This window comes from Lagopus muta, unplaced genomic scaffold (genome assembly GCF_023343835.1).
Source record: "Lagopus muta isolate bLagMut1 unplaced genomic scaffold, bLagMut1 primary scaffold_114, whole genome shotgun sequence".
NCBI classification, from domain to species: Eukaryota; Metazoa; Chordata; class Aves; order Galliformes; family Phasianidae; genus Lagopus; species Lagopus muta.
The window spans coordinates 35,915-58,256 of record NW_026040181.1 but is presented as its reverse complement, the minus strand read 5'-3'; the positions used below and the strand labels follow the sequence as shown (position 1 = coordinate 58,256).

Here is a 22,342-nt window from a genome sequence, read left to right as displayed (position 1 = left end):
TGCAAGCGTGGGTGCAACTGAGAGACTCTGCATGCACACATGCATGCAAGAAGGAGGTGTTTTCTGTAAGCATGGATGCAATCCAGAAGGCTTGCATGCACGCATGCAGCACCATGAGACTTTTTGCAAGCGTGGGTGCAACTGAGAGATTCTGCGTGCACACATGCATGCAAGAAGGAGGTGCTTTTTGCAAGCATGGATGCAATCCAGAAGGTTTGCATGCACGCATGCAGCACCATGAGACTTTTTGCCAGCATGGCTGCAATGGGAAGATTCTGCACAGATATGCATGCACTAGGAGGATGGTTTTTTTGCAAGCAGAAGGGGATTTTTGCACACATACGTGCACCAGGAGACTTCTTGCAAGCGTGGGTGCAACTGAGAGACTCTGCGTGCACACATGCATGCAAGAAGGAGGTGTTTTCTGTAAGCATGGATGCAATCCAGAAGGCTTGCATGCACGCATGCAGCACCATGGGACTTTTTGCAAGCATGGCTGCAATGGGAAGATTCTGCACAGATATGCATGCAAGAAGGAGGATGGTTTTTTTGCAAACACCAGGGGATTTTTGCACACATACGTGCACCAGGAGACTTCTTGCAAGCATGGATGCAACTGAGAGACTCTGCATGCACACATGCATGCAAGAAGGAGGTGTTTTCTGTAAGCATGGATGCAATCCAGAAGGCTTGCATGCACGCATGCAGCACCATGGGACTTTTTGCAAGCATGGCTGCAATGGGAAGATTCTGCACAGATATGCATGCAAGAAGGAGGATGGTTTTTTGCAAGCACCAGGGGATTTTTGCACGCATGCATGCACCAGGAGACTTTTTGCAAGCATGGATGCAACTGAGAGACTCTGCGTGCACACATGCATGCAAGAAGGAGGTGTTTTCTATAAGCATGGATGCAATCCAGAAGGCTTGCATGCACGCATGCAGCACCATGAGACTTTTTGGCAGCATGGCTGCAACGGGAAGATTTTGCACAGATATGCATGCAAGAAGGAGGATGGTTTTTTGCAAGCAGAAGGGGATTTTTGCACACATGCATGCACCATGAGACTTTTTGCAAGCGCGGGTGCAACTGAGAGACTCTGCGTGCACACATGCATGCAAGAAGGAGGTGCTTTTTGCAAGCATGGGTGCAATCCAGAAGGTTTGCATGCACGCATGCAGCACCATGAGACTTTTTGCCAGCATGGCTGCAACGGGGAGATCCTACATGCATGCAGCAGGGGATTTTTGCACACGTGCCTTGCAGGCCTTGCCCCAAAGCGTTGCTCCTGACTCACCGTCGCCTCCCAGCGCCGTCCTTGCTCCATGCTGACCGTGTGCCCATAGATGCTCACTGTCACCTTCTTCACCAGCGCCACGTTGCCCCGTCCCCCTCCGTCGTGCTCCAGCAGCACGGAGAAGTTGGCCAAGCCACGCTCAGGTTTGCAGACTTTAGCCAGCACGTAGCTGCAGGAACCTCGCAGGTCGAAGGCTCTACCATCAAACGTCACGTAGTGGGGGTCTCCTGAGACCACCAAGCGCCCGTAGCCGGCGGGGTGACACCCCAGCACCCCATCCTGCACCCTGCACTCCTCGTGGGCGCCGCAAGATGCCGGCCTGCACTCCGTCACCCCTCCGGCTTTGCAAACGCAGAACTCCTGGCACGAAGAGTAGAACTCGGAGCCTTTCTTGTAGTAGAGGCCGCGGTGTTCGCAGCCGCAGTCGGATGCTGGGACGCATTCGGAGCCGCTGAGGATGAAGCCGACGTCGCAGAAGCAGCCCTCGGTGCAGGGGGCTGACGTGCAGCCCTGGGGGAGGGCGTGGGGACGGCAGGTGGGAGGGCAGGCGGCGCCGCAGAGCTCGTAGTGAGCGTGGGGAGGGCAGACGGGGGCTGTGGGGGGAGAAAAGTGAGGGGGGGGGGGTGAGTTATAGGGAAAAAACTGAGGGAGGATGGGGGTCGTTGAGAAAAAGAGGGGGGAAATGGAGGGGGGGAAGAGGAGGAGGAAGAGGAGTTGGTGAGAAAGGGGAAGAAATAAGGGAATCTAAAGGGAAAAAGGAGAGGGAGGATGGGGGTGGTTGAGAGAAAGGGGGGGGAATGGAGGGGGGAAGAGGAGGAGGAAGAGGAGTTGTAGAGAAGTGGGAAGAAATGAGGGAATCTATAGGGAAAAAGAAGTGAGAGAGGGGAGCTGTGATTCAATGGGGAAAGAAACCCAATTTAAGGGCATTTTGGGATCCTATAACCCTTCATTGACCCCTGAAAGGCATAAAAGGAGAGGACAGGACAATTCAAGGGGGGAAGAAACCCAATTTAGGGGCATTTTGGGATCCTATAACCCTTCATTGAACCCTGAAAGGCATAATACAGAGGACAGGTCATTCAATGGGGAAAGAAACCCAATTTAGGGGCATTTTGGGATCCTATATCCCTTCATTTGATCCCTGAAAGGCATAAAAGGAGAGGACAGGACAATTCAACGGGGGAAGAAACCCAATTTAGGGGCATTTTGGGATCCCATAACCCTTCATTGACCCCTGAAAGGCATAAAACAGAGGACAGGACAATTCAATGGGGAAAGAAACCCAATTTAGGGGCACTTTGGGATCCCATAACCCTTCATTGAACCCTGAAAGGCATAAAACAGAGGACAGGTCATTCAACGGGGAAAGAAACCCAATTTAGGGGCATTTTGGGATCCCATAACCTTCATTTGATCCCTGAAAGGCATAAAAGGAGAGGGCAGGACAATTCAACGGGGAAAGAAACCCAGTTTAGGGGCAATTTGGGATCCCATAACCCTTCATTGACCCCTGAAAGGCGTAAAAGGAGAGGACAGGTCATTCAACGGGGAAGGAAACCCAATTTAGGGGCATTTTGGGATCCTATATCCCTTCATTTGATCCCTGAAAGGCATAAAAGGAGAGGACAGGACAATTCAACGGGGAAAGAAACCCAATTTAGGGGCATTTTGGGATCCCATAACCCTTCATTGACCCCTGAAAGGCGTAAAAGGAGAGGAGAGGACAATTCAACGAGGAAAGAAACCCAATTTAGGGGCATTTTGGGATCCCATAACCTTTTATTGACCCCTGAGATGGCATAAAAGCAGAGGAGAGGACAATTCAATGGGGAAAGAAACCCAATTTAGGGGCATTTTGGGATCCCATAACCCTTCATTGACCCCTGAGATGGCATAAAAGGAGAGGACAGGACAATTCAACGGGGAAGGAAACCCAATTTAGGGGCATTTTGGGATCCTATAACACTTCATTGAACCCTGAAAGGCATAAAAGGAGAGGACAGGACAATTCAATGGGGAAAGAAACCCAATTTAGGGGCATTTTGGGATCCCATAACCCTTCATTTGATCCCTGGAAGGTATAAAAGGAGAGGACAGGACAATTTATCGGGGAAGGAAACGCGATTTAGGGGCATTTTGGGATCCCATAACCCTTCATTGACCCCTGGAAGGCATAAAAGGAGAGGACATGACAATTCAATGGGGAAAGAAACCCAATTTAGGGGCATTTTGGGATCCTATAACCTTCATTTGATCCCTGAAAGGCATAAAAGGAGAGGACAGGACAATTCAGTGTGAAAAGAAACCCAATTTAGGGGCATTTTGGGATCCTATAACCCCTCATTGACCCCTGAAAGGCGTAAAAGGAGAGGACAGGACAATTCAATGGGGAAAGAAACCCAATTTAGGGGCATTTTGGGATCCCATAGACTTCATTGAACCCTGAAAGGCATACAAGGAGAGGACAGGACAATTCAATGGGGAAAGAAACCCAATTTAGGGGCATTTTGGGATCCCATAACCTTCATTTGATCCCTGGAAGGCATAAAAGGAGAGGACAGGACAATTCAATGGGGGAAGAAACCCAATTTAGGGGCATTTTGGGATCCTATAACCTTCATTTGATCCCTGAAAGGCATAAAAGGAGAGGACAGGACAATTCAGTGTGAAAAGAAACCCAATTTAGGGGCATTTTGGGATCCTATAACTCTTCACTGACCCCTGAGAAGGCATAAAAGGAGAGGACAGGTCATTCAACGGGGAAGGAAACCCAATTTAGGGGCATTTTGGGATCCTATATCCCTTCATTTGATCCCTGAAAGGCATAAAAGGAGAGGACAGGACAATTCAATGGGGAAAGAAACCCAATTTAGGGGCATTTTGGGATCCCATATCCCTTCATTGACCCCTGAAAGGCATAAAAGGAGAGGACAGGACAATTCAGTGTGAAAAGAAACCCAATTTAGGGGCATTTTGGGATCCTATATCTCTTCATTTGATCCCTGAAAGGCGTAAAAGGAGAGGACAGGACAATTCAATGGGGAAAGAAATCCAATTTAGGGGCATTTTGGGATCCCATAACCTTCATTTGATCCCTGAAAGGCATAAAAGGAGAGGACAGGACAATTTATCGGGGAAAGAAACCCAATTTAGGGGCATTTTAGGATCCCATAGCCTTCATTGAACCCTGAAAGGCATATAAGAAGAGGACATGACAATTCAATGGGGAAAGTAACCCAATTTAGGGGCATTTTGGGATCCTATAACCCCTCATTGACCCCTGAAAGGCGTAAAAGGAGAGGACAGGCCAATTCAATGGGGAAAGAAACCCAATTTAGGGGCATTTTGGGATCCCATAACCTTCATTTGATCCCTGAAAGGCATAAAAGGAGAGGACAGGACAATTCAATGGGGAAAGAAACCCAATTTAGGGGCATTTTGGGATCCCATAACCCTTCATTGACCCCTGAGATGGCATAAAAGCAGAGGAGAGGACAATTCAATGGGGAAAGAAACCCAATTTAGGGGCATTTTGGGATCCCATAACCTTCACATGATCCCTTAAAGGCATAAAAGGAGAGGACAGGACAATTCAACGGGGAAAGAAACCCAATTTAGGGGCATTTTGGGATCCTTTAACGTTCATTTGACCCCTGAAAGGTATAAAAGGAGAGGACAGGTAATTCAATGGGGAAGGAAACCCAATTTAGGGGCATTTGGGGATCCCATAACCCTTCATTTGATCCCTGAAAGGCATAAAAGGAGAGGACAGGACAATTCAGTGGGGAAAGAAACCCAATTTAGGGGCATTTTGGGATCCTATAACCTTCATTGACTCCTGAAAGGCATAAAACAGAGGACAGGACAATTAAATGGGGAAAGAAACCCAATTTAGGGGCATTTTGGGATCCTATAACCCCTCATTGACCCCTGAAAGGCGTAAAAGGAGAGGACAGGTCATTCAATGGGGAAAGAAACCCAATTTAGGGGCATTTTGGGATCCCATAACCCTTCATTGACCCCTGAAAGGCATAAAAGGGGAGTACAGGACAATTAAATGGGGAAAGAAACCCAATTTAGGGGCATTTTGGGATCCTATAACCTTCATTTGATGCCTGAAAGGCATAAAAGGAGAGGACAGGACAATTCAACGGGGGAAGAAACCGAATTTAGGGGCACTTTGGGATCCTATAACCTTCATTTGACCCCTGAGATGGCATAAAAGGAGAGGACAGGACAATTCTAAGTGGAAAGAAACCCAATTTAGGGGCATTTTGGGATCCCATAACCTTCACATGATCCCTTAAAGGCATAAAAGGAGTGGACAAGACAGTTCAATGGGGAAAGAAACCCAATTTAGGGGCATTTTGGGATCCCATGACCCTTCACATGATCCCTTAAAGGCATAAAAGGAGAGGACAGGTCATTCAATGGGGAAAGAAACCCAATTTAGGGGCATTTTGGGATCCTATAACCTTCATTTGATCCCTGAAAGGCATAAAAGGAGAGGACAGGACAATTCAACGGGGAAGGAAACCCAATTTAGGGGCATTTTGGGATCCTATAACCTTCATTTGATCCCTGAAAGGCATAAAAGGAGAGGACAGGACAATTCAACGGGGAAGGAAACCCAATTTAGGGGCATTTTGGGATCCCATAACCCTTCATTTGATCCCTGAAAGGCATAAAAGAAGAGGACAGGTCATTCAATGGGGAAGGAAACCCAATGTAGGGGCATTTTGGGCTGCCATAACCCTTCATTGACCCCTGAAAGGCATAAAAGGAGAGGACAGGACAATTCTAAGGGGAAAGAAACCCAATTTAGGGGCATTTTGGGATCCTATAACCTTCATTGACCCCTGAGTTGGCATAACAGGAGAGGACAGGACAATTCAATGGGGAAGAAACCCAATTTAGGGGCATTTTGGGATCCCATAACCTTCATTTGATCCCCTGAGAAGGCATAAAAAGAGAGGACACGACAATTCAACGAGGAAAGAAACCCAATTTAGGGGCATTTTGGGATCCCATAACCCTTTATTGACCCCTGAGATGGCATAAAAGCAGAGGAGAGGACAATTCAATGGGGAAAGAAACCCAATTTAGGGACATTTTGGGATCCCATAACCTTCATTGAACCCTGAAAGGCATAAAAGGAGAGGACAGGTCATTCAATGGGGAAAGAAACCCAATTTAGGGGCATTTTGGGATCCCATAACCCTTCATTGACCCCTTAAAGGCATAAAAGGAGAGGACAGGACAATTCAACGGGGAAAGAAACCCAATTTAGGGGCATTTTGGGATCCCATATCTCTTCATTGACCCCTGAAAGGCGTAAAAGGAGAGGACAGGACAATTCAATGGGAAAAGAAACCCAATTTAGGGGCACTTTGGGATCCCATAACCCTTCATTTGATCCCTGAAAGGCGTAAAAGGAGAGGACAGGAAAATTTGATGGGGAAAGAAACCCAATTTAGGGGCATTTTGGGATCCCATAACCTTCACATGATCCCTTGAAGGCATAAAAGGAGTGGACAGGACAGTTCAATGGGGAAAGAAACGGAATTTAGGGGCATTTTGGGATCCCATAACCTTCATTTGATCTCTGAAAGGCATAAAAGAAGAGGACAGGACAATTCAATGGGGAAAGAAACCCAATTTAGGGGCATTTTGGGATCCCACAGCCCTTCATTTGATCCCTGAAAGGCATAAAACAGAGGACAGGTCATTCAATGGGGAAAGAAACCCAATTTAGGGGCATTTTGGGATCCCATAACCCTTCATTTGATCCCTGGAAGGTATAAAAGGAGAGGACAGGACAAATCAGTGGGGAAAGAAACCCAATTTAGGGGCATTTTGGGATCCCATAACCTTCATTGACCCCTGAGATGGCATAAAAGGAGAGGACAGGACAATTCAATGGGGAAAGAAACCCAATTTAGGGGCACTTTGGGATCCTATAACCCTTCATTGACCCCTGAAAGGCATAAAAGGAGAGGACAGGACAATTCAATGGGGAAAGAAACCCAATTTAGGGGCATTTTGGGATCCCATAACCTTCATTTGACCCCTGAAAGGCATAAAAGGAGAGGACAGGACAATTCAATGGGGAAAGAAACCCAGTTTAGGGGCATTTTGGGATCCCATAACCCTTCATTGACCCCTGAGATGGCATAAAAGGAGAGGACAGGACAATTCAATGGGGAAAGAAACCCAATTTAGGGGCATTTTGGGATCCCATAACCCTTCATTTGATCTCTGAAAGGCATAAAAGGAGAGGACAGGACAATTCAATGTGGAAAGAAACCCAATTTAGGGGCATTTTGGGATCCCATAACCCTTCATTTGATCTCTGAAAGGCATAAAAGGAGAGGACAGGACAATTCAATGGGGAAAGAAACCAAATTTAGGGGCATTTTGGGATCCCATATCCCTTCATTGACCCCTGAAAGGCATAAAAGGAGAGGACAGGACAATTCAGTGTGAAAAGAAACCCAATTTAGGGGCATTTTGGGATCCTATATCTCTTCATTTGATCCCTGAAAGGCGTAAAAGGAGAGGACAGGACAATTCAATGGGGAAAGAAACCCAATTTAGGGGCATTTTGGGATCCCATAACCTTCATTTGATCTCTGAAAGGCATAAAAGAGGACAGGACAATTAAATGGGGAATGAAATCCAATTTAGGGGCATTTTGGGATCCTATAACCTTCATTTGATGCCTGAAAGGCATAAAAGAAGAGGACAGGTCATTCAATGGGGAAAGAAACCCAATTTAGGGGCATTTTGGGATCCCATAACCTTCATTTGATCCCTGAAAGGCATAAAAGGAGAGGGCAGGACAATTCAACGAGGAAAGAAACCCAATTTAAGGGCATTTTGGGATCCCATAACCTTCATTTGATCCCTGAAAGGCATAAAAGGAGAGGACAGGACAAATCAATGGGGAAGGAAACCCAATTTAGGGGCACTTTGGGATCGCATAGCCAAGCCGTTGAGCTCAAACTCTTTAATCGCTGCCCCTAAAAAGGGTCGGGGTGGGAAAACCTCCCCCCACTCACCGCAGAACGACGGCGTCCTCCACTGCCCCACGGCCGCCCCATTGCTTTGGCACTCGATCATATAGGCAGCCACCGCTTTGCAGATGACGTCCCTCCTCCCTTTGTACTGACACGCATCGAAAGCACAGTCCTCCAGGAAAGGCTCGGGATCGACAAGATGGTGACAATCCCGGAAGGGTCCCCCGCTCGCCCCGATCACCCCACAATATGCATCCTCACGATAGGGTTTCTTCTGCTCTTCGCCACACGTCGGGCAATCCCCGACGCAACGCGCCGAGCAACCTGGGACATCCTTGACCTTCCAGCTATCAGCAAAACGGATTTCGTCTTCCATCCGCTTCCCGTCGTGGGAGGTGAGGTCGTCTTCGGGGTCACCGTTGGCGTTGCCGCAAAGGCCGCAGGTGGCGCCGGCGTAGGAGTCGGGGACGATGACACGGGCGTAGCTGTACCAATCGAAGCTGACCCGTAAACCGAAGGAGGTGCGGATGAAACCGTGGACGCCGCTCTGGTAGAGCTCAAAACGGTCCTTGCGGGTGAAAGGGAGCTCCACGAAGGCTCCGTTCAGCTAGGGGGAGGGGATTTTGGGGGGTTAGGGGGGGTTGAGTCAAGGGAAGGTGACTTGGGAGCTTGGTAAAAGGGTTGGGGGAGAGTTGGGGTCACCAAGGCTCCGTTCAGTTAGGGGGAGGGGATTTTGGGGGGGTTAGGGGGGGTTGAGTCAAGGGAAGGTGACTTGGGAGCTTGGTAAAAGGGTTGGGGGAGAGTTGGGGTGAAAGGGAGCTCCAGCAAGGCTCTGTTCAGCTAGGGGAGGGGATTTTGGTGGGATTTAGGGGAGTTCAGTTGGGAGAACGCGACTTGGGAGCTTGGTGAAAGGGTTGGGGGAGAGTTGGGGTGAAAGGGGGCTACACCAAGGCTCCATTCAGCTAGGGGGAGGGGATTTTTGGGGGGAAGGAGGGGGGGTTGAGTTGGGAGAACACAACTTGGGAGCTTGGTGAAAGGGTTGGGGGAGAGTTGGGGTGAAAGGGGGCTACACCAAGGCTCCGTTCAGCTAGGGGGAGGGGATTTGGGAGGGATCTAGGGGGGGTTGAGTCAAGGGAAGGTGACTTGAGAGCTTGGTAAAAGGGTTGGGGGAGAGTTGGGGTGAAAGAGGGCTCCACCAAGGCCCCGTTTAGCAAGGGGGAGGGGATTATTTTTGGGGGTTAGGGGGGTTGAGTCAAGTGAACACGACTTGAGAGCTTGGTAAAAGGGTTGGGGGAGAGTTGGGGTGAATAGGAGCTCCAGCAAGGCTCTGTTCAGCTAGGGGGAGGGGATTTGGGGGGGATTTAGGGGGGGTTGAGTTGGAGGAATGCGACTTGGGAGCTTGGTAAAAGGGTTGGGGGAGAGTTGGGGTGAAAAGGAGCTCCAGCAAGGCTCTGTTCAGCTAGGGGGAAGGGATTTTTGGTGGGATTTAGGGGGGTTGAGTTGGGAGAACGAGACTTGGGAGCTTGGTAAAAGGGTTGGGGGAGAGTTGGGGTGAAAGGGAGCTCCATGAAGGCCCTGTTCAGCTAGGGGGAGGGGATTTTGGGGGGTTAGGGGGGGTTGAGTCAAGGGAAGGTGACTTGGGAGCTTGGGGAAAGGGTTGGGGGAGAGTTGGGGTGAAAAGGAGCTCCAGCAAGGCTCTGTTCAGCTAGGGGAAGGGATTATTTGGGGGGGTTGGGGGGGTTGAATTGGGGGAATGCGACTTGGGAGCTTGGTAAAAGGGTTGGGGGAGAGTTGGGGTGAATGGGAGCTTCACCAAGGCCCCATTTAGCAAGGGGGAAGGGATTTTGAGGGGGATTTAGGGGGGGTTGAGTCAAGGGAAGGTGACTTGGGAGCTTGGTAGAAGGGTTGGGGGAGAGTTGGGGTGAAAGGGAGCTCCAGCAAGGCCTCGTTCAACTAGGGGGAGGGGATTTTTGGGGGTGGTGGGGGTTGAGTTGGGGGAACATGACTTGGGAGCTTGGTAAAAGGGTTGGGGGAGAGTTGGGGTGAATAGGAGCTCCAGCAAGGCTCTGTTCAGCTAGGGGGAGGGGATTTGGGGGGGATTTAGGGGGGGTTGAGTTGGAGGAATGCAACTTGGGAGCTTGGTAAAAGGGTTGGGGGAGAGTTGGGGTGAAAGAGGGCTCCACCAAGGCCCCGTTTAGCAAGGGGGAGGGGATTTTTGGGGGGGTTAGGGGGGTTGAGTCAAGTGAACACGACTTGAGAGCTTGGTAAAAGGGTTGGGGGAGAGTTGGGGTGAAAGGGAGCTCCACCAAGGCCCCATTCGGCTAGGGGGAGGGGATTTTTGGGGGGTAGAAGAGGGGGGGGTGAGTCAAGGGAACACGACTAGGGAGCTTGGTGAAAGGGTTGGGGGAGAGTTGGGGTGAAAGAGAGCTCCAGCAAGGCCACATTCAGCTAGGGGGAGGGGATTTTTCGGGGGTTTGGGGGGGTTGAGTTGGGAGAACACAACTTGGGAGCTTGGTGAAAGGGTTGGGGGAGAGTTGGGGTGAAAAGGAGCTCCATGAAGGCCCTGTTCAGCTAGGGGGAGGGGATTTGGGAGGGATCTAGGGGGGGTTGAGTCAAGGGAAGGTGACTTGGGAGCTTGGTAAAAGGGTTGGGGGAGAGTTGGGGTGAAAGGGAGCTCCACCAAGGCCCCGTTCAGTTAGGGGGAGGGGATTTTTGGGGGGTTAGGGGGGGGCTGAGTCAAGGGAAGGTGACTTGAGAGCTTGGTAAAAGGGTTGGGGGAGAGTTGGGGTGAAAGGGGGCTCCATGAAGGCTCCGTTCAGCCAGGGGGAAGGGATTATTTGGGGGGGGTTGGGGGGGTTGAATTGGGGGAATGCGACTTGGGAGCTTGGTAAAAGGGTTGGGGGAGAGTTGGGGTGAAAGGGGGCTCCAGCAAGGCCATGTTCAGCTAGGGGGAGGGGATTTTTTGGGGGGGAGAAGGGGGGCTGAGTCAAGGGAAGGCGACTTGGGAGCTTGGGGAAAGGGTTGGGGGAGAGTTGGGGTGAAAGGGGGCTCCACGAAGGCTCCGTTCAGCTAGGGGGAGGGGATTTTGGGGGGGTTGGGGGGGGGCTGAGTCAAGGGAAGGTGACTTGGGAGCTTGGTAAAAGGGTTGGGGGAGAGTTGGGGTGAAAGGGGGCTCCACCAAGGCTCTGTTCAGTTAGGGGGAGGGGATTTTTGGGGGGGTTAGGGGGGTTGAGTTGGGGAGAACGCGACTAGGGGATTGGCAAAAGGTTTGGGGGAGGGTTGGTGTGAGTTTTGGGGTGTCTGGGGGCTCTTCCAAAATGTTCTGGTGGCGAAACGTCGTTGGGGAAACGGAGTTCAAAGTGATTTTTTGTTTGTTTGTTTTGGAAATCCTATGGCATCAGGAGGGGCTTCTGGTCCAGTCAGACCTGGGGTATTTCTCAAAACCCTTTTGGTGGGGAGGGTTTCCGTGTTTGGGTCAAGGAAACATTTTGGAGACGGAATATATTTGGGAAAAGGCAATGATGGGGTTGGGGGCGATTCTTTGAATCATAGAATCGTAGAATCACCAAGGTTGGAAAAGACCTAAAAGCTCACCCAGTCCAACCGTTCACCTATTCCCAATAGCTCCTACTAAACCATGTCCCTCAACACAACATCCAGTATGGGTCAGACAGAACCAGTATGGCTTGCTTGGGACCAGTATGGAGCCCTCAGGACCAGTATGGGTCAGACAGGACCAGTATGGAACCCTCAGGACCAGTATGGAGCTCCCAGGACCAGTATGGAGCCCTCAGGGCCTGTATGGGTCAGACAGAACCAGTATGGAGCCCTGAGGACCAGTATGGGTCACCCTGGACCAGTATGGGTCGGACAGGACCAGTATGGGTCACCCTGGTCTAGTATGGAGTCACCCTGAACCAGTATGGAGCTCCCAAGACCAGTATGGGCCCCTTTAGACCAGTATGGGTCACCTGCTACCAGTATGGAGCCCTGAGGACCAGTATGGGTCAGACGGAACCAGTATCATAGAATCATAGAATCACTAAGGTTGGAAAAGACCTAAAAGATCGCCCAGTCCAACCGTTCACCTATTCCCAATAGCTCCTACTAAACCATGTCCCTCAACACAACATCCAGTATGGGTCAGACAGAACCAGTATGGCTTGCTTGGGACCAGTATGGAGCCCTGAGGACCAGTATGGGTCAGACAGAACCAGTATGGAACCCTCAGGACCAGTATGGAGCCCTCAGGGCCTGTATGGGTCAGACAGAACCAGTATGGGTCACCCTGGACCAGTATGGAGCCCTGAGGACCAGTATGGGTCAGGCAGAACCAGTATGGGTCACCCTGGTACCAGTATGGAGCCCTGAGGACCAGTATGGGTCACCCTGGACCAGTATGGGTCGGACAGGACCAGTATGGGTCACCCTGGTCCAGTATGGGTCAGACAGGACCAGTATGGGTCACCCTGGTCCAGTATGGAGTCACCCTGAACCAGTATGGAGCTCCCAAGACCAGTATGGGCCCCTTTAGACCAGTATGGGTCACCTGCTACCAGTATGGAGCCCTGAGGACCAGTATGGGTCAGACAGAACCAGTATGGCTTGCTTGGGACCAGTATGGAGCCCTCAGGACCAGTATGGAGCTCCCAGGACCAGTATGGAGCCCTCAGGACCAGTATGGGTCAGACAGAACCAGTATGGAGCTCCCAGGACCAGTATGGGTCACCCTGGACCAGTATGGAGTCACTCTGAACCAGTATGGAGCTCCCAAGACCAGTATGGGCCCCTTTAGACCAGTATGGGTCACCTGCTACCAGTATGGAGCCCTGAGGACCAGTATGGGTCAGACGGAACCAGTATCATAGAATCATAGAATCACCAAGGTTGGAAAAGACCTAAAAGCTCACCCAGTCCAACCGTTCACCTATTCCCAACAGCTCCTACTAAACCATGTCCCTCAACACAACATCCAGTATGGGTCAGACAGAACCAGTATGGGTCACCCTGAACCAGTATGGAGCCCTCAGGGCCTGTATGGGTCAGACAGGACCAGTATGGAACCCTCAGGACCAGTATGGAGCTCCCAGGACCAGTATGGAGCCCTGAGGACCAGTATGGGTCAGACAGGACCAGTATGGAGCCCTGAGGACCAGTATGGGTCAGACAGGACCAGTATGGAACTCCCAGGACCAGTATGGAGCCCTGAGGACCAGTATGGGTCAGACGGAACCAGTATCATAGAATCATAGAATCACCAAGGTTGGAAAAGACCTAAAAGCTCACCCAGTCCAACCGTTCACCTATTCCCAACAGCTCCTACTAAACCACGTCCCTCAACACAACATCCAGAAACATTTGGACATTGGACATTTGGACATTTTGAACATTTGGAAATCCTTTGGGGTTGGGGGTTGTGGTTGGGGTCAGGTTTGGGTGAAGGTGAGGGTTGGGGGCAGGGTTGGATCGTCCTCACAGCCCACCTACCTTCACCTTCTGCGGGTGCTCCTGGCTCATGCTGATGACTTCACCATACACCTCCGTGGTGACAGTTTTGGTGAAGGACACGGCTTTGCTGCCCCGGTTGTTGTTCTCCACGGTGACATTGAAGGGGACGAGAGCGGGGTCAGGTGAGCAGAGGGCAGCAAACTGGTAGATGCAGGTCCCTTGGAAGTCGTATTTCCTCCCGTCGAAGGTGGTGTAGTGAGGATCCCCCGTCCCGATGCAGGTGGAGGTTTTGGTGGCTCGACGGCGTGGGGCATTTCTGTCCGCAGTGCATTTCTCGTGGGGTTCACAGGGCTGTTTCCCATCCGTTTGGCTGCCTGAATTCAGATAATTCAAGTGGATTTTGGGGTGGCTTGGTGCAAAGAAGAAATAAATCAACACAACCCTTCAAAGCTGATGGAGACTCAATTGGTTCCCACCGCTGATGGAGACTCGGTTCCCAAAAGCAGTTCAGGGTCTCCAAAATATCCCGACTCTTGGGGTTATTCTATAAACTCAACGTGTGCTGTGGACATCTGAAGTCAAACAATGTGAATTTTGGGGCTGGTTTGGCACAAAAAAAGGACCAGCACAACCCTTCGCCCATGGATGGAGACGTTGGCTCATTTGATCCCTACGTGAGGCTCCCGAAATGGACAACTGTTGGAAAAACTCAAGGTTATTCCGCGTGTCGCGGACTTTTGAGGTCAGGCAGTGAAGGTTTGGGGGTGGTTTGGCACGGAGAAAAACCAACGCAGCTGTTCCCCAACACAAGAGACGTTGGGTTGGTCAAACAAACAACAATTTGGCACAGAACCCCTTTTCTCTCCCAGGCTGGAAAGCTGGGCTTGGGTGAACCTAATGAGGTTCAACACGGCAGAGTGCAAGATTTTGCATTTGGGCTGGAAGAACCCCAGGCACCTGTAGAGGATGGGAGGAGTGGGCCTGGAGAGCAGCTCGGCACAGAAGGACCTGGGGGTCCTGATGGATGAGAGACTGAATATGAGCCAGCAGTGCGCAGCTCGAAAGGCAAATGGGATCCTGGGCTCCATCAGGAGAGGTGTGGCCAGCAGGGACAGGGAGGTGATTGTCCCCTCTCTACTCGGCTCTTGTGAGGCCCCATCTGGAGTCCTGTGTCCAGGTGTGGAGCCCTCAGTACAAGAAAGACATTGAGATTGTGGAAAGGGTCCAGAGGAGGGCGACTAAGATGATCAGGGGGCTGTATAGGGGGCAATGAGGGGGGCTGGGGGGCACTGGGGTCGTTATAGGGGGCAATGAGGGGGGATGGGGTAGTTATAGGTGGCAGTGAGGGGGAATGGGGTCATTATAGGGGGCAGTGGGGGGAAGGAGGGCAATGGGGTCATTATAGGGGGCAGTGAGGGGAATGGGGGGCAATGAGGGGGGGCTGGGGGGCAATGGGGGTCATTATAGGGGGCAATGAGGGGGGATGGGGTTTGTTATAGGTGGCAGTGAGGGGGAAGGAGGGCAATGGGGGTCGTTATATGGGGCAGTGAGGGAATGGGGGGCAATGAGGGGGGCTGGGGGCAATGGGTCGTTATAGGGGGCAATGAGGGGGGATGGGGTCGTTATAGGTGGCAGTGAGGGGGGGATGGGGTGGTTATAGGGGGCAGTGAGGGGAATGGGGGGCAATGAGGGGGGCTGGGGGGCAATGGGGGTCGTTATAGGGGGCAGTGAGGGGGGAATGGGGTCGGTATGGGGGATGGGGGGATTTGGAAAGGGTCCAGAGGAGGGCGACTAAGATGATGAGGGGGCTGTATAGGGGGCAATGAGGGGGGCTGGGGGGCACTGGGGTCGTTATAGGGGCAGTGAGGGGGCTGGGGGGGCATTAGGGTGGTTATAGGGGGTGGTGAGGGGGGAATGGGGGTGGGTATGGGGGGGGTGGGGGGCAATGGGGTCGTTATAGGGGGCAGTGAGGGGGGATGGGGTCGTTATAGGTGCAGTGAGGGGAATGGGGGGGCAATGTGGGTCGTTATAGGGGGCAGTGAGGGGGGGAATGGGGTCGGTATGGGGGATGGGGGGATTTGGAAAGGGTCCAGAGGAGGGCGACTAAGATGATCAGGGGGCTGTATAGGGGGCAATAAGGGGGGATGGGGGGCAATGGGGTCGTTATAGGGGGCAATGAGGGGGCTGGGGGGGCATTAGGGTGGTTATAGGGGGCGGTGAGGGGGGAATGGGTGGGGTATGGGGGGCTGGGGGGCAATGGGGTCGTTATAGGGGGCAGTGAGGGGGCTGGGGGGGGCATTAGGGTGGTTATAGGGGGCGTGAGGGGGGAATGGGTGTGGGTATGGGAGGGTGGGGGGGCAATGGGGTCGTTATAGGGGGCAATGAGGTGGGATGGGGTGGTTATAGGTGGCAGTGAGGGGGGATGGGGGTGGTTATAGGGGGCAGTGAGGGGAATGGGGGGCAATGAGGGGGGCTGGGGGGCAATGGGGTCGTTATAGGGGGCAGTGAGGGGGGAATGGGGTCGGTATGGGGGATGGGGGGATTTGGAAAGGGTCCAGAGGAGGGCGACTAAGATGATGAGGGGGCTGTATAGGGGGCAATAAGGGGGGATGGGGGGCACTGGGGGTCATTATAGGGGGCAATGAGGGGGCTGGGGGGGCATTAGGGTGGTTATAGGGGGCGCGGTGAGGGGGGAATGGGGTGGGGGGGGCAATGGGGTCGTTATAGGGGGCAGTGAGGGGGGATGGGGTCGTTATAGGTGGCAGTGAGGGGGGATGGGGTCATTATAGGGGGCAGTGAGGGGAATGGGGGGCAATGAGGGGGGCTGGGGGGCAATGGGGTCGTTGTAGGGGGCAGTGAGGGGGGAATGGGGTCGGTATGGGGGATGGGGGGATTTGGAAAGGGTCCAGAGGAGGGCGACTAAGATGATCAGGGGGCTGTATAGGGGGCAATGAGGGGGGCTTGGGGGGCAATGGGGTCGTTATAGGGGCAATGAGGGGGGCTGGGGGGGCATTAGGGTGGTTATAGGGGGCGGTGAGGGGGGGGAATGAGGGGGTGGGGGGCAATGGGGGTCGTTATAGGGGGCAATGAGGGGGGATGGGGTCGTTATTAGGTGGCAGTGAGGGGGGATGGGGTGGTTATAGGGGGCAGTGAGGGGAATGGGGGGCAATGAGGGGGGGCTGGGGGGCACTGGGGTCGTTATAGGGGGGCAGTGAGGGGAATGGGGGGCAATGAGGGGGGCTGGGGGGGCAATGGGGTCGTTATAGGGGGCAGTGAGGGGGGAATGGGGTCGGTATGGGGGATGGGGGGGATTTGGAAAGGGTCCAGAGGAGGGCGACTAAGATGATGAGGGGGCTGTATAGGGGGCAATGAGGGGGGATGGGGGGCAATGGGGTCGTTATAGGGGGCAGTGAGGGGGCTGGGGGGGCATTAGGGTGGTTATAGGGGGGCGGTGAGGGAGGAATGGGGTGGGTATGGGGGGGTGGGGGGCAATGGGGTCGTTATAGGTGGCAGTGAGGGGGGATGGGGTGGTTATAGGGGGCAGTGAGGGGATTGGGGGGCAATGAGGGGGGGCTGGGGGGCAATGGGGTCGTTATAGGGGGCAATGAGGGGGGATGGGGTCGTTATAGGTGGCAGTGAGGGGGGATGGGGTGGTTATAGGGGGGCAGTGAGGGGGGATGGGGTGGTTATAGGGGGCAGTGAGGGGGGATGGGGGGCAATGGGGGTCGTTATAGGGGGGCAGTGAGGGGAATGGGGGGCAATGAGGGGGGCTGGGGGAAATGGGGTCGTTATAGGGGGCAGTGAGGGGAATGGGGGGCAATGAGGGGGGCTGGGGGGCAACCTGATCTAAATGTGGATGTTTGGTGGCCCTGCTGGGCAGGGGGCTTGGAACTACATGATCCTTGAGGTCCTTTCCAACCTGCGTGATTCTTTGATTCTATGATTCTCTCCCCCCAAAACGCTCCAGAACCACACATCAAATCTCACCTTGTCCCGCTGTGTCCTGCGCTGTTTCTTGCTGTGTTTCTTCCTCTCTCCAATCCTCCAGGCACGAGGGATCCCTCCAGCTCTCAGCCCAATCCGTCGGCATCGGCGGCCGCGGTTGCCATCGGGGCGCTTCATCTCATCCTCCCCATCCTCATTGAAGTTCCCACAGAGGCCGCAGGGTGGCCCCGAAATAACTGCTGGGCGCTGCCCACCATGACAGCCCAGTCCTCATCGTAGGTCACCTGCAGCCCAAAATCTGTCTGCAGACGATCCTGCCTTCGTTTCGGGAGATCTGGATCTTTCCATTCTGCAGGTTGGCCGGTAGGGTGGTGGGTTGGTTGTTGACCTCAAAATGAAAGGGAAAAAGCATGTTTCAATCTTCCTTCCTTCCTTCCTTCCTTCCTTCCTTCCTTCCTTCCTTCCTTCCTTCCTTCCTTCCTTCCTTCCTTCCTTCCTTCCTTCCTCCTTCCTTCTTCTTCCTTCCTTCCTTCCTTCCTTCCTTCCTTCCTTCCTTCCTTCCTTCCTTCCTTCCTTCCTTCCTTCCTTCCTTCCTTCCTTCCTTCCTTCCTTCCTTCCTTCCTTCCTCCCTTCCTTCCTTCTCCCTTCCTCCCTTCCTCCCTTCCTCCCTTCCTCCCTTCCTCCTTCCTCCCTTCCTCCCTTCCTCCCTCCTCCCTTCCTCCCTCCCTTCCTCCCTTCCTCCCTTCCTCCCTTCCTCCCTTCCTCCCTTCCCTCCCTCCCTCCCTTCCTTCCTTCCTCCCTCCCTTCCTTCCTCCCTCCCTTCCTCCTCCCTTCCTCCCTCCCTCCCTCTTTTTCTTCCTCCCTTCCTCCTTTTCTTCCTCCCTTCCTCCCTTTCTTCCTCTCTTTCTCCCTTTCTCCCTTTCTCCCTTTCTCTTTCCTTCTTTCCTTCTTCTTTCTTTCTTCCTTTCTTTCTTCCCTTCTTTCTTTCTTCCCATCTTTCCTTATTTCTTTCTTTATCCTTTCCCTTTCCCTTTCCCTTTCCCTTCCCCTTCCTCTTCCCCTTCTCCTTCTCCTCCTCCTCCTTCTCCTCCTCCTTCCCCTTCTCCTTCTCCTTTCCCTTTCTCTTTTTTCCTTTTTCATTTTCCTTTTCCCTTTTGCTACCCTTTTCCTTTTCTCTCCTTTCCTTTTCCTTTTTCCTTTTCTCTTCCCCTCTCCCTTTCCTTATCTATTTTCATTCCCTTCCCCTTTCCCTTTTTTATTCTTATTTCCAACTTCACTCCCTACAATCCCACTTGGCACACTATTTCCCCCCCCCCCCCTACCAAAACAACTCACAGAAACCCACCTGGATTCCGCCACCCTCTCCCATTCGGATGGAGATGTTGTATCCGTACACGAAGACGTTGGTCAACCACTCCTCCAGATCTCCTTCGCTCTTCTTCTCCTCCACGACGAAAGGAACCAGGGTGGGATCAGCCCCACAATATTTGGCGATGGTGTAGGTGCAGCCACCCTGGATGTCCACATCCATCCCATCGAAGGTGTGGTACTGCAGGGACCGCGACCCCATGCACGTTCCCATGTAGTCGTGGACGCACACTGCTTCCCCCTTCTCCAACTTGCAGCTTTCCTTTGCACGGCATTGCTTGGTCCGGCAAGGATCTAGGAGAAATCACAAAACCATTCGTGGCCAGATTATTTGGAGGGTGATGGGCCATTAGGAGGGGGTGGGTTATTTGGAGGGGGATGGATTATTTGGAGGGGGATGGGTTATTAGGAGGGGGGTGGGTTATTTGGAGTGGGATGGATTATTCGGAGGGGGATGGGTTATTAGGAGGGGGGTGAGTTAATTGGAGTGGGATGGATTATATGGAGGGCGATGGGTTATTAGGAGGGGGGTGGGTTAATTGGAGTGGGATGGATTATTTGGAGGGTGATGGGTTATTAGGAGGGGGGTGGGTTAATTGGGATGGGATGGATTATTTGGAGTGGGATGGATTATATGGAGGGTGATGGGTTATTAGGAGGGGGGTGGGTTAATTGGAATGGGATGGATTATTTGGAGGGCGATGGGTTATTAGGAGGGGGGTGGGTTAATTGGAATGGGATGGATTATTTGGAGGGCGATGGGTCATTAGGAGTGGGGTGAGTTAATTGGAGTGGGATGGATTATATGGACAGCAGTGGGTTATTAGGAGGGGGGTGGGTTATTAGGAGTGGGATGGATCATTTGGAGTAGGATGGATTATATGGAGGGTGATGGGTTATTAGGAGGGGGGTGAGTTAATTGGAGTGGGAAGGATTATATGGACAGCAATGGGTTATTAGGAGGGGGGTGGGTTATTTGGAGTGGGATGGATTATATGGACAGCAGTGGGTTATTAGGAGGGGGGTGGGTTAATTGGAGTGGGACAGATTATATGGAGGGCGATGGGTTATTAGGAGGGGGGTGGGTTAATTGGAGGGGGATGGAATATTTGGAGGGTGATGGGTTATTAGGAAGGGGGAGTGAGTTAATTGGAGTGGGATGGATTATATGGACAGCGATGGGTTATTAGGAGGGGGGTGGATTAATTGGAGTGGGATGGATTATATGGAGGGTGATGGGTTATTAGGAGGGGGGGGTGGGTTAATTGGAGTGGGATGGATTATATGGAGGGCAATGGGTCATTAGGAGTGGGGTGGGTTAATTGGAGTGGGAAGGATTATATGGAGGGCGATGGGTTATTAGGAGGGGGGGTGGGTTAATTGGAGTGGGGTGGATTATTTGGAGGGCGATGGATTATTAGGAGGGGGATGGATTAATTGGAGTGGGAAGGATTATTAGGAGGGTGATGGGTTATTAGGAGGGGGGGTGCGTTAATGGGATGGATTATTTGGAGTGGGATGGATTATTAGGAGGGTGATGGGTTATTAGGAGGAGGATGGATTAATTGGAGTGGGAAGGATTATATGGACAGCAGTGGGTTATTAGGAGGGGGGTGGGTTATTTGGAGTGGGATGGATTATATGGAGGGTGATGGGTTATTAGGAGGGGGGTGGGTTAATTGAGATGGGATGGATTATTTGGAGTGGGATGGATTATTAGGAGGGTGATGGGTTATTAGGAGGGGGGTGGGTTATTTGGAGTGGGAAGGATTATATGGACAGCAATGGGTTATTAGGAGGGGGGTGGATTAATTGGAGTGGGATGGATTACTTGGAGGGCGATGGGTTATTAGGAGGGGTAGGGTTATTAGGAGTGGGATGGATTATATGGAGGGTGATGGATTATTAGGAGGGGGGTGAGTTAATTGGAGTGGGATGGATTATATGGAGTGGGATGGATTATTTGGAGAGGGATGGGTTATTAGGAGGGGGGTGGGTTAATTGGAGTGCGATGGATTATTTGGAGGGCGATGGGTCATTAGGAGGGGGGGTGGGTTATTTGGAATGGGATGGATTATATGGAGGGCGATGGGTCATTAGGAGGGGGGTGGGTTAATTGGGGTGGGATGGATTATTTGGAGTGGGATGGATTATATGGAGGGTGATGGGTTATTAGGAGGGGGTGGGTTATTTGGAGGGGGATGGATTATATGGGGGGCGATGGGTTATTCGGAGGGGGGTGGGTTATTTGGAGGGGGATGGATTATATGGAGGGGGATGGATTATTCGGAGGGGGGGGTTATTAGGAGGGGGGTGGATTATATGGAGGGTGATGGGTCATTAGGAGTGGGGTGAGTTAATTGGAGTGGGATGGGTTATATGGACAGCAGTGGGTTATTAGGAGGGGGGTGGGTTAATTGGGGTGAGATGGATTATTTGGAGTGGGATGGATTATTTGGAGGGCGATGGATTATTAGGAGGGGGGTGGGTTAATTGGGGTGGGATGGATTATATGGACAGCGATGGGTTATTAGAAGGGGGGTGGGTTAATTGGGTTGGGATGGATTATATGGAGGGCAATGGATTATTAGGAGGGGGGTGGGGTTAATTGGAGTGGGATGGATTATATGAGGGCAATGGGTCATTAGAAGGGGGGTGGGTTAATTGGAATGGGATGGATTATATGGACAGCGATGGGTTATTAGGAGGGGGGTGGGTTAATTGGAGTGGGATGGATTATATGGAGGGCAATAGATTATTAGGAGGGGGGTGGGTTATATGGAGGAGAATGGATTGGGGTTGACTAGAAGATCTCTCGAGGTCCCTTCTAATTCCTACAATGCCGTAATTCTTTGATTAATTGGGTTGGAGGTGGGGGGGGGGATGCATTTATTCGCCATATACCCCCTCCTCAACCTGCTGGTTGAATGATTTCCTCTCAGAGCTCCCAGCTCTTGTAATATGAGAGGAAATCCAAATTTCAGCTTGAAGAGATCGTTTTTAGATACTCCTACAGGGGTGGAAAGGGGGCACCAGAGGCACCCAACTCAGAGGAACCCATTTTTATGTGGTTTTCCCATGTGCCACTGCCCCATTTTTTGACACAGGAGGGAAAAGAGAGGCAGAGGTGGTTGTGGGGCGAGCTCACCGCTATCACACACTGCCATCAGCCCATAGGATTTCTGCTCCTGGATCCCCATGCTGAGCGCCCCAAAAGGAGACGTCTCGTGCTCCAACGTATGGACAGCAAACTGACTGCCCAAA

The 22,342-nt window shown here is 52.3% G+C and overlaps 3 protein-coding genes across 23 annotated transcripts in view; 1 reads left to right on the top strand and 2 right to left on the bottom strand.

Moving 5' to 3' along the window:
* The window catches only part of LOC125687600 (uncharacterized), a 2,448-nt gene extending 1,033 nt beyond the window's left edge, over window positions 1-1,415 (top strand). For 4 of the 9 annotated variants that reach the window (XM_048932798.1, XM_048932799.1, XM_048932806.1 and 1 more), the window contains one exon: window positions 656-1,415. In XM_048932798.1, the coding sequence (XP_048788755.1) occupies window positions 656-1,293 (638 nt within the window). In that variant the 3' untranslated portion in view covers window positions 1,294-1,415. Of the gene's footprint in view, window positions 1-56 lie in introns of all 9 variants that reach the window. The other 5 variants (XM_048932803.1, XM_048932802.1, XM_048932801.1 and 2 more) reach the window with 3 other exon arrangements.
* LOC125687604 (IgGFc-binding protein-like) overlaps window positions 1-2,526 on the bottom strand; it is a 10,867-nt gene extending 8,341 nt beyond the window's left edge. Inside the window, exons 1-2 of the mRNA XM_048932823.1 lie at window positions 2,520-2,526; window positions 1,299-1,891 (exon numbers count right to left, since the gene is read on the bottom strand). Of these exons, the coding sequence (XP_048788780.1) occupies window positions 1,299-1,891; window positions 2,520-2,526 (600 nt within the window). The remainder of the gene's footprint in view (window positions 1-1,298; window positions 1,892-2,519) is intronic.
* LOC125687601 (IgGFc-binding protein-like) lies at window positions 2,059-22,342 on the bottom strand. 13 transcript variants are annotated; one of them, XM_048932819.1, is made up of 7 exons: window positions 22,227-22,342; window positions 19,056-19,372; window positions 17,753-18,098; window positions 13,805-14,139; window positions 8,193-8,924; window positions 3,636-4,845; window positions 2,059-3,542 (listed from the first exon to the last, which is right to left on the bottom strand). In XM_048932819.1, the coding sequence occupies exons 3-5, from the start codon at window positions 17,853-17,855 to the stop codon at window positions 8,238-8,240; spliced, it is 1,125 nt and encodes a 374-aa protein (XP_048788776.1). In that variant the 5' UTR covers window positions 17,856-18,098; window positions 19,056-19,372; window positions 22,227-22,342; the 3' UTR covers window positions 2,059-3,542; window positions 3,636-4,845; window positions 8,193-8,237. The 13 variants fall into 13 exon arrangements, with proteins under 13 accessions (XP_048788776.1, XP_048788775.1, XP_048788769.1 ...); XM_048932818.1 differs by having other exon boundaries at window positions 2,060-3,542; window positions 8,100-8,924; XM_048932812.1 differs by having other exon boundaries at window positions 2,060-3,542; window positions 3,636-6,145.

Bases quoted from the DNA above. Each gene is read 5' to 3' on its own strand.
- LOC125687601 (XM_048932819.1), bottom strand. From the start codon at position 17,855: ATGCCGACGGATTGGGCTGAGAGCTGGAGGGATCCCTCGTGCCTGGAG. The intron at 14,140-17,752 runs GTGAGATTTGAT...ATCTGAATTCAG, and splicing joins GCAGGACACAGCGGGACAAG to GCAGCCAAACGGATGGGAAA. The intron at 8,925-13,804 runs GTAGGTGGGCTG...CCCTCCCCCTAG, and splicing joins AGCACCCGCAGAAGGTGAAG to CTGAACGGAGCCTTCGTGGA.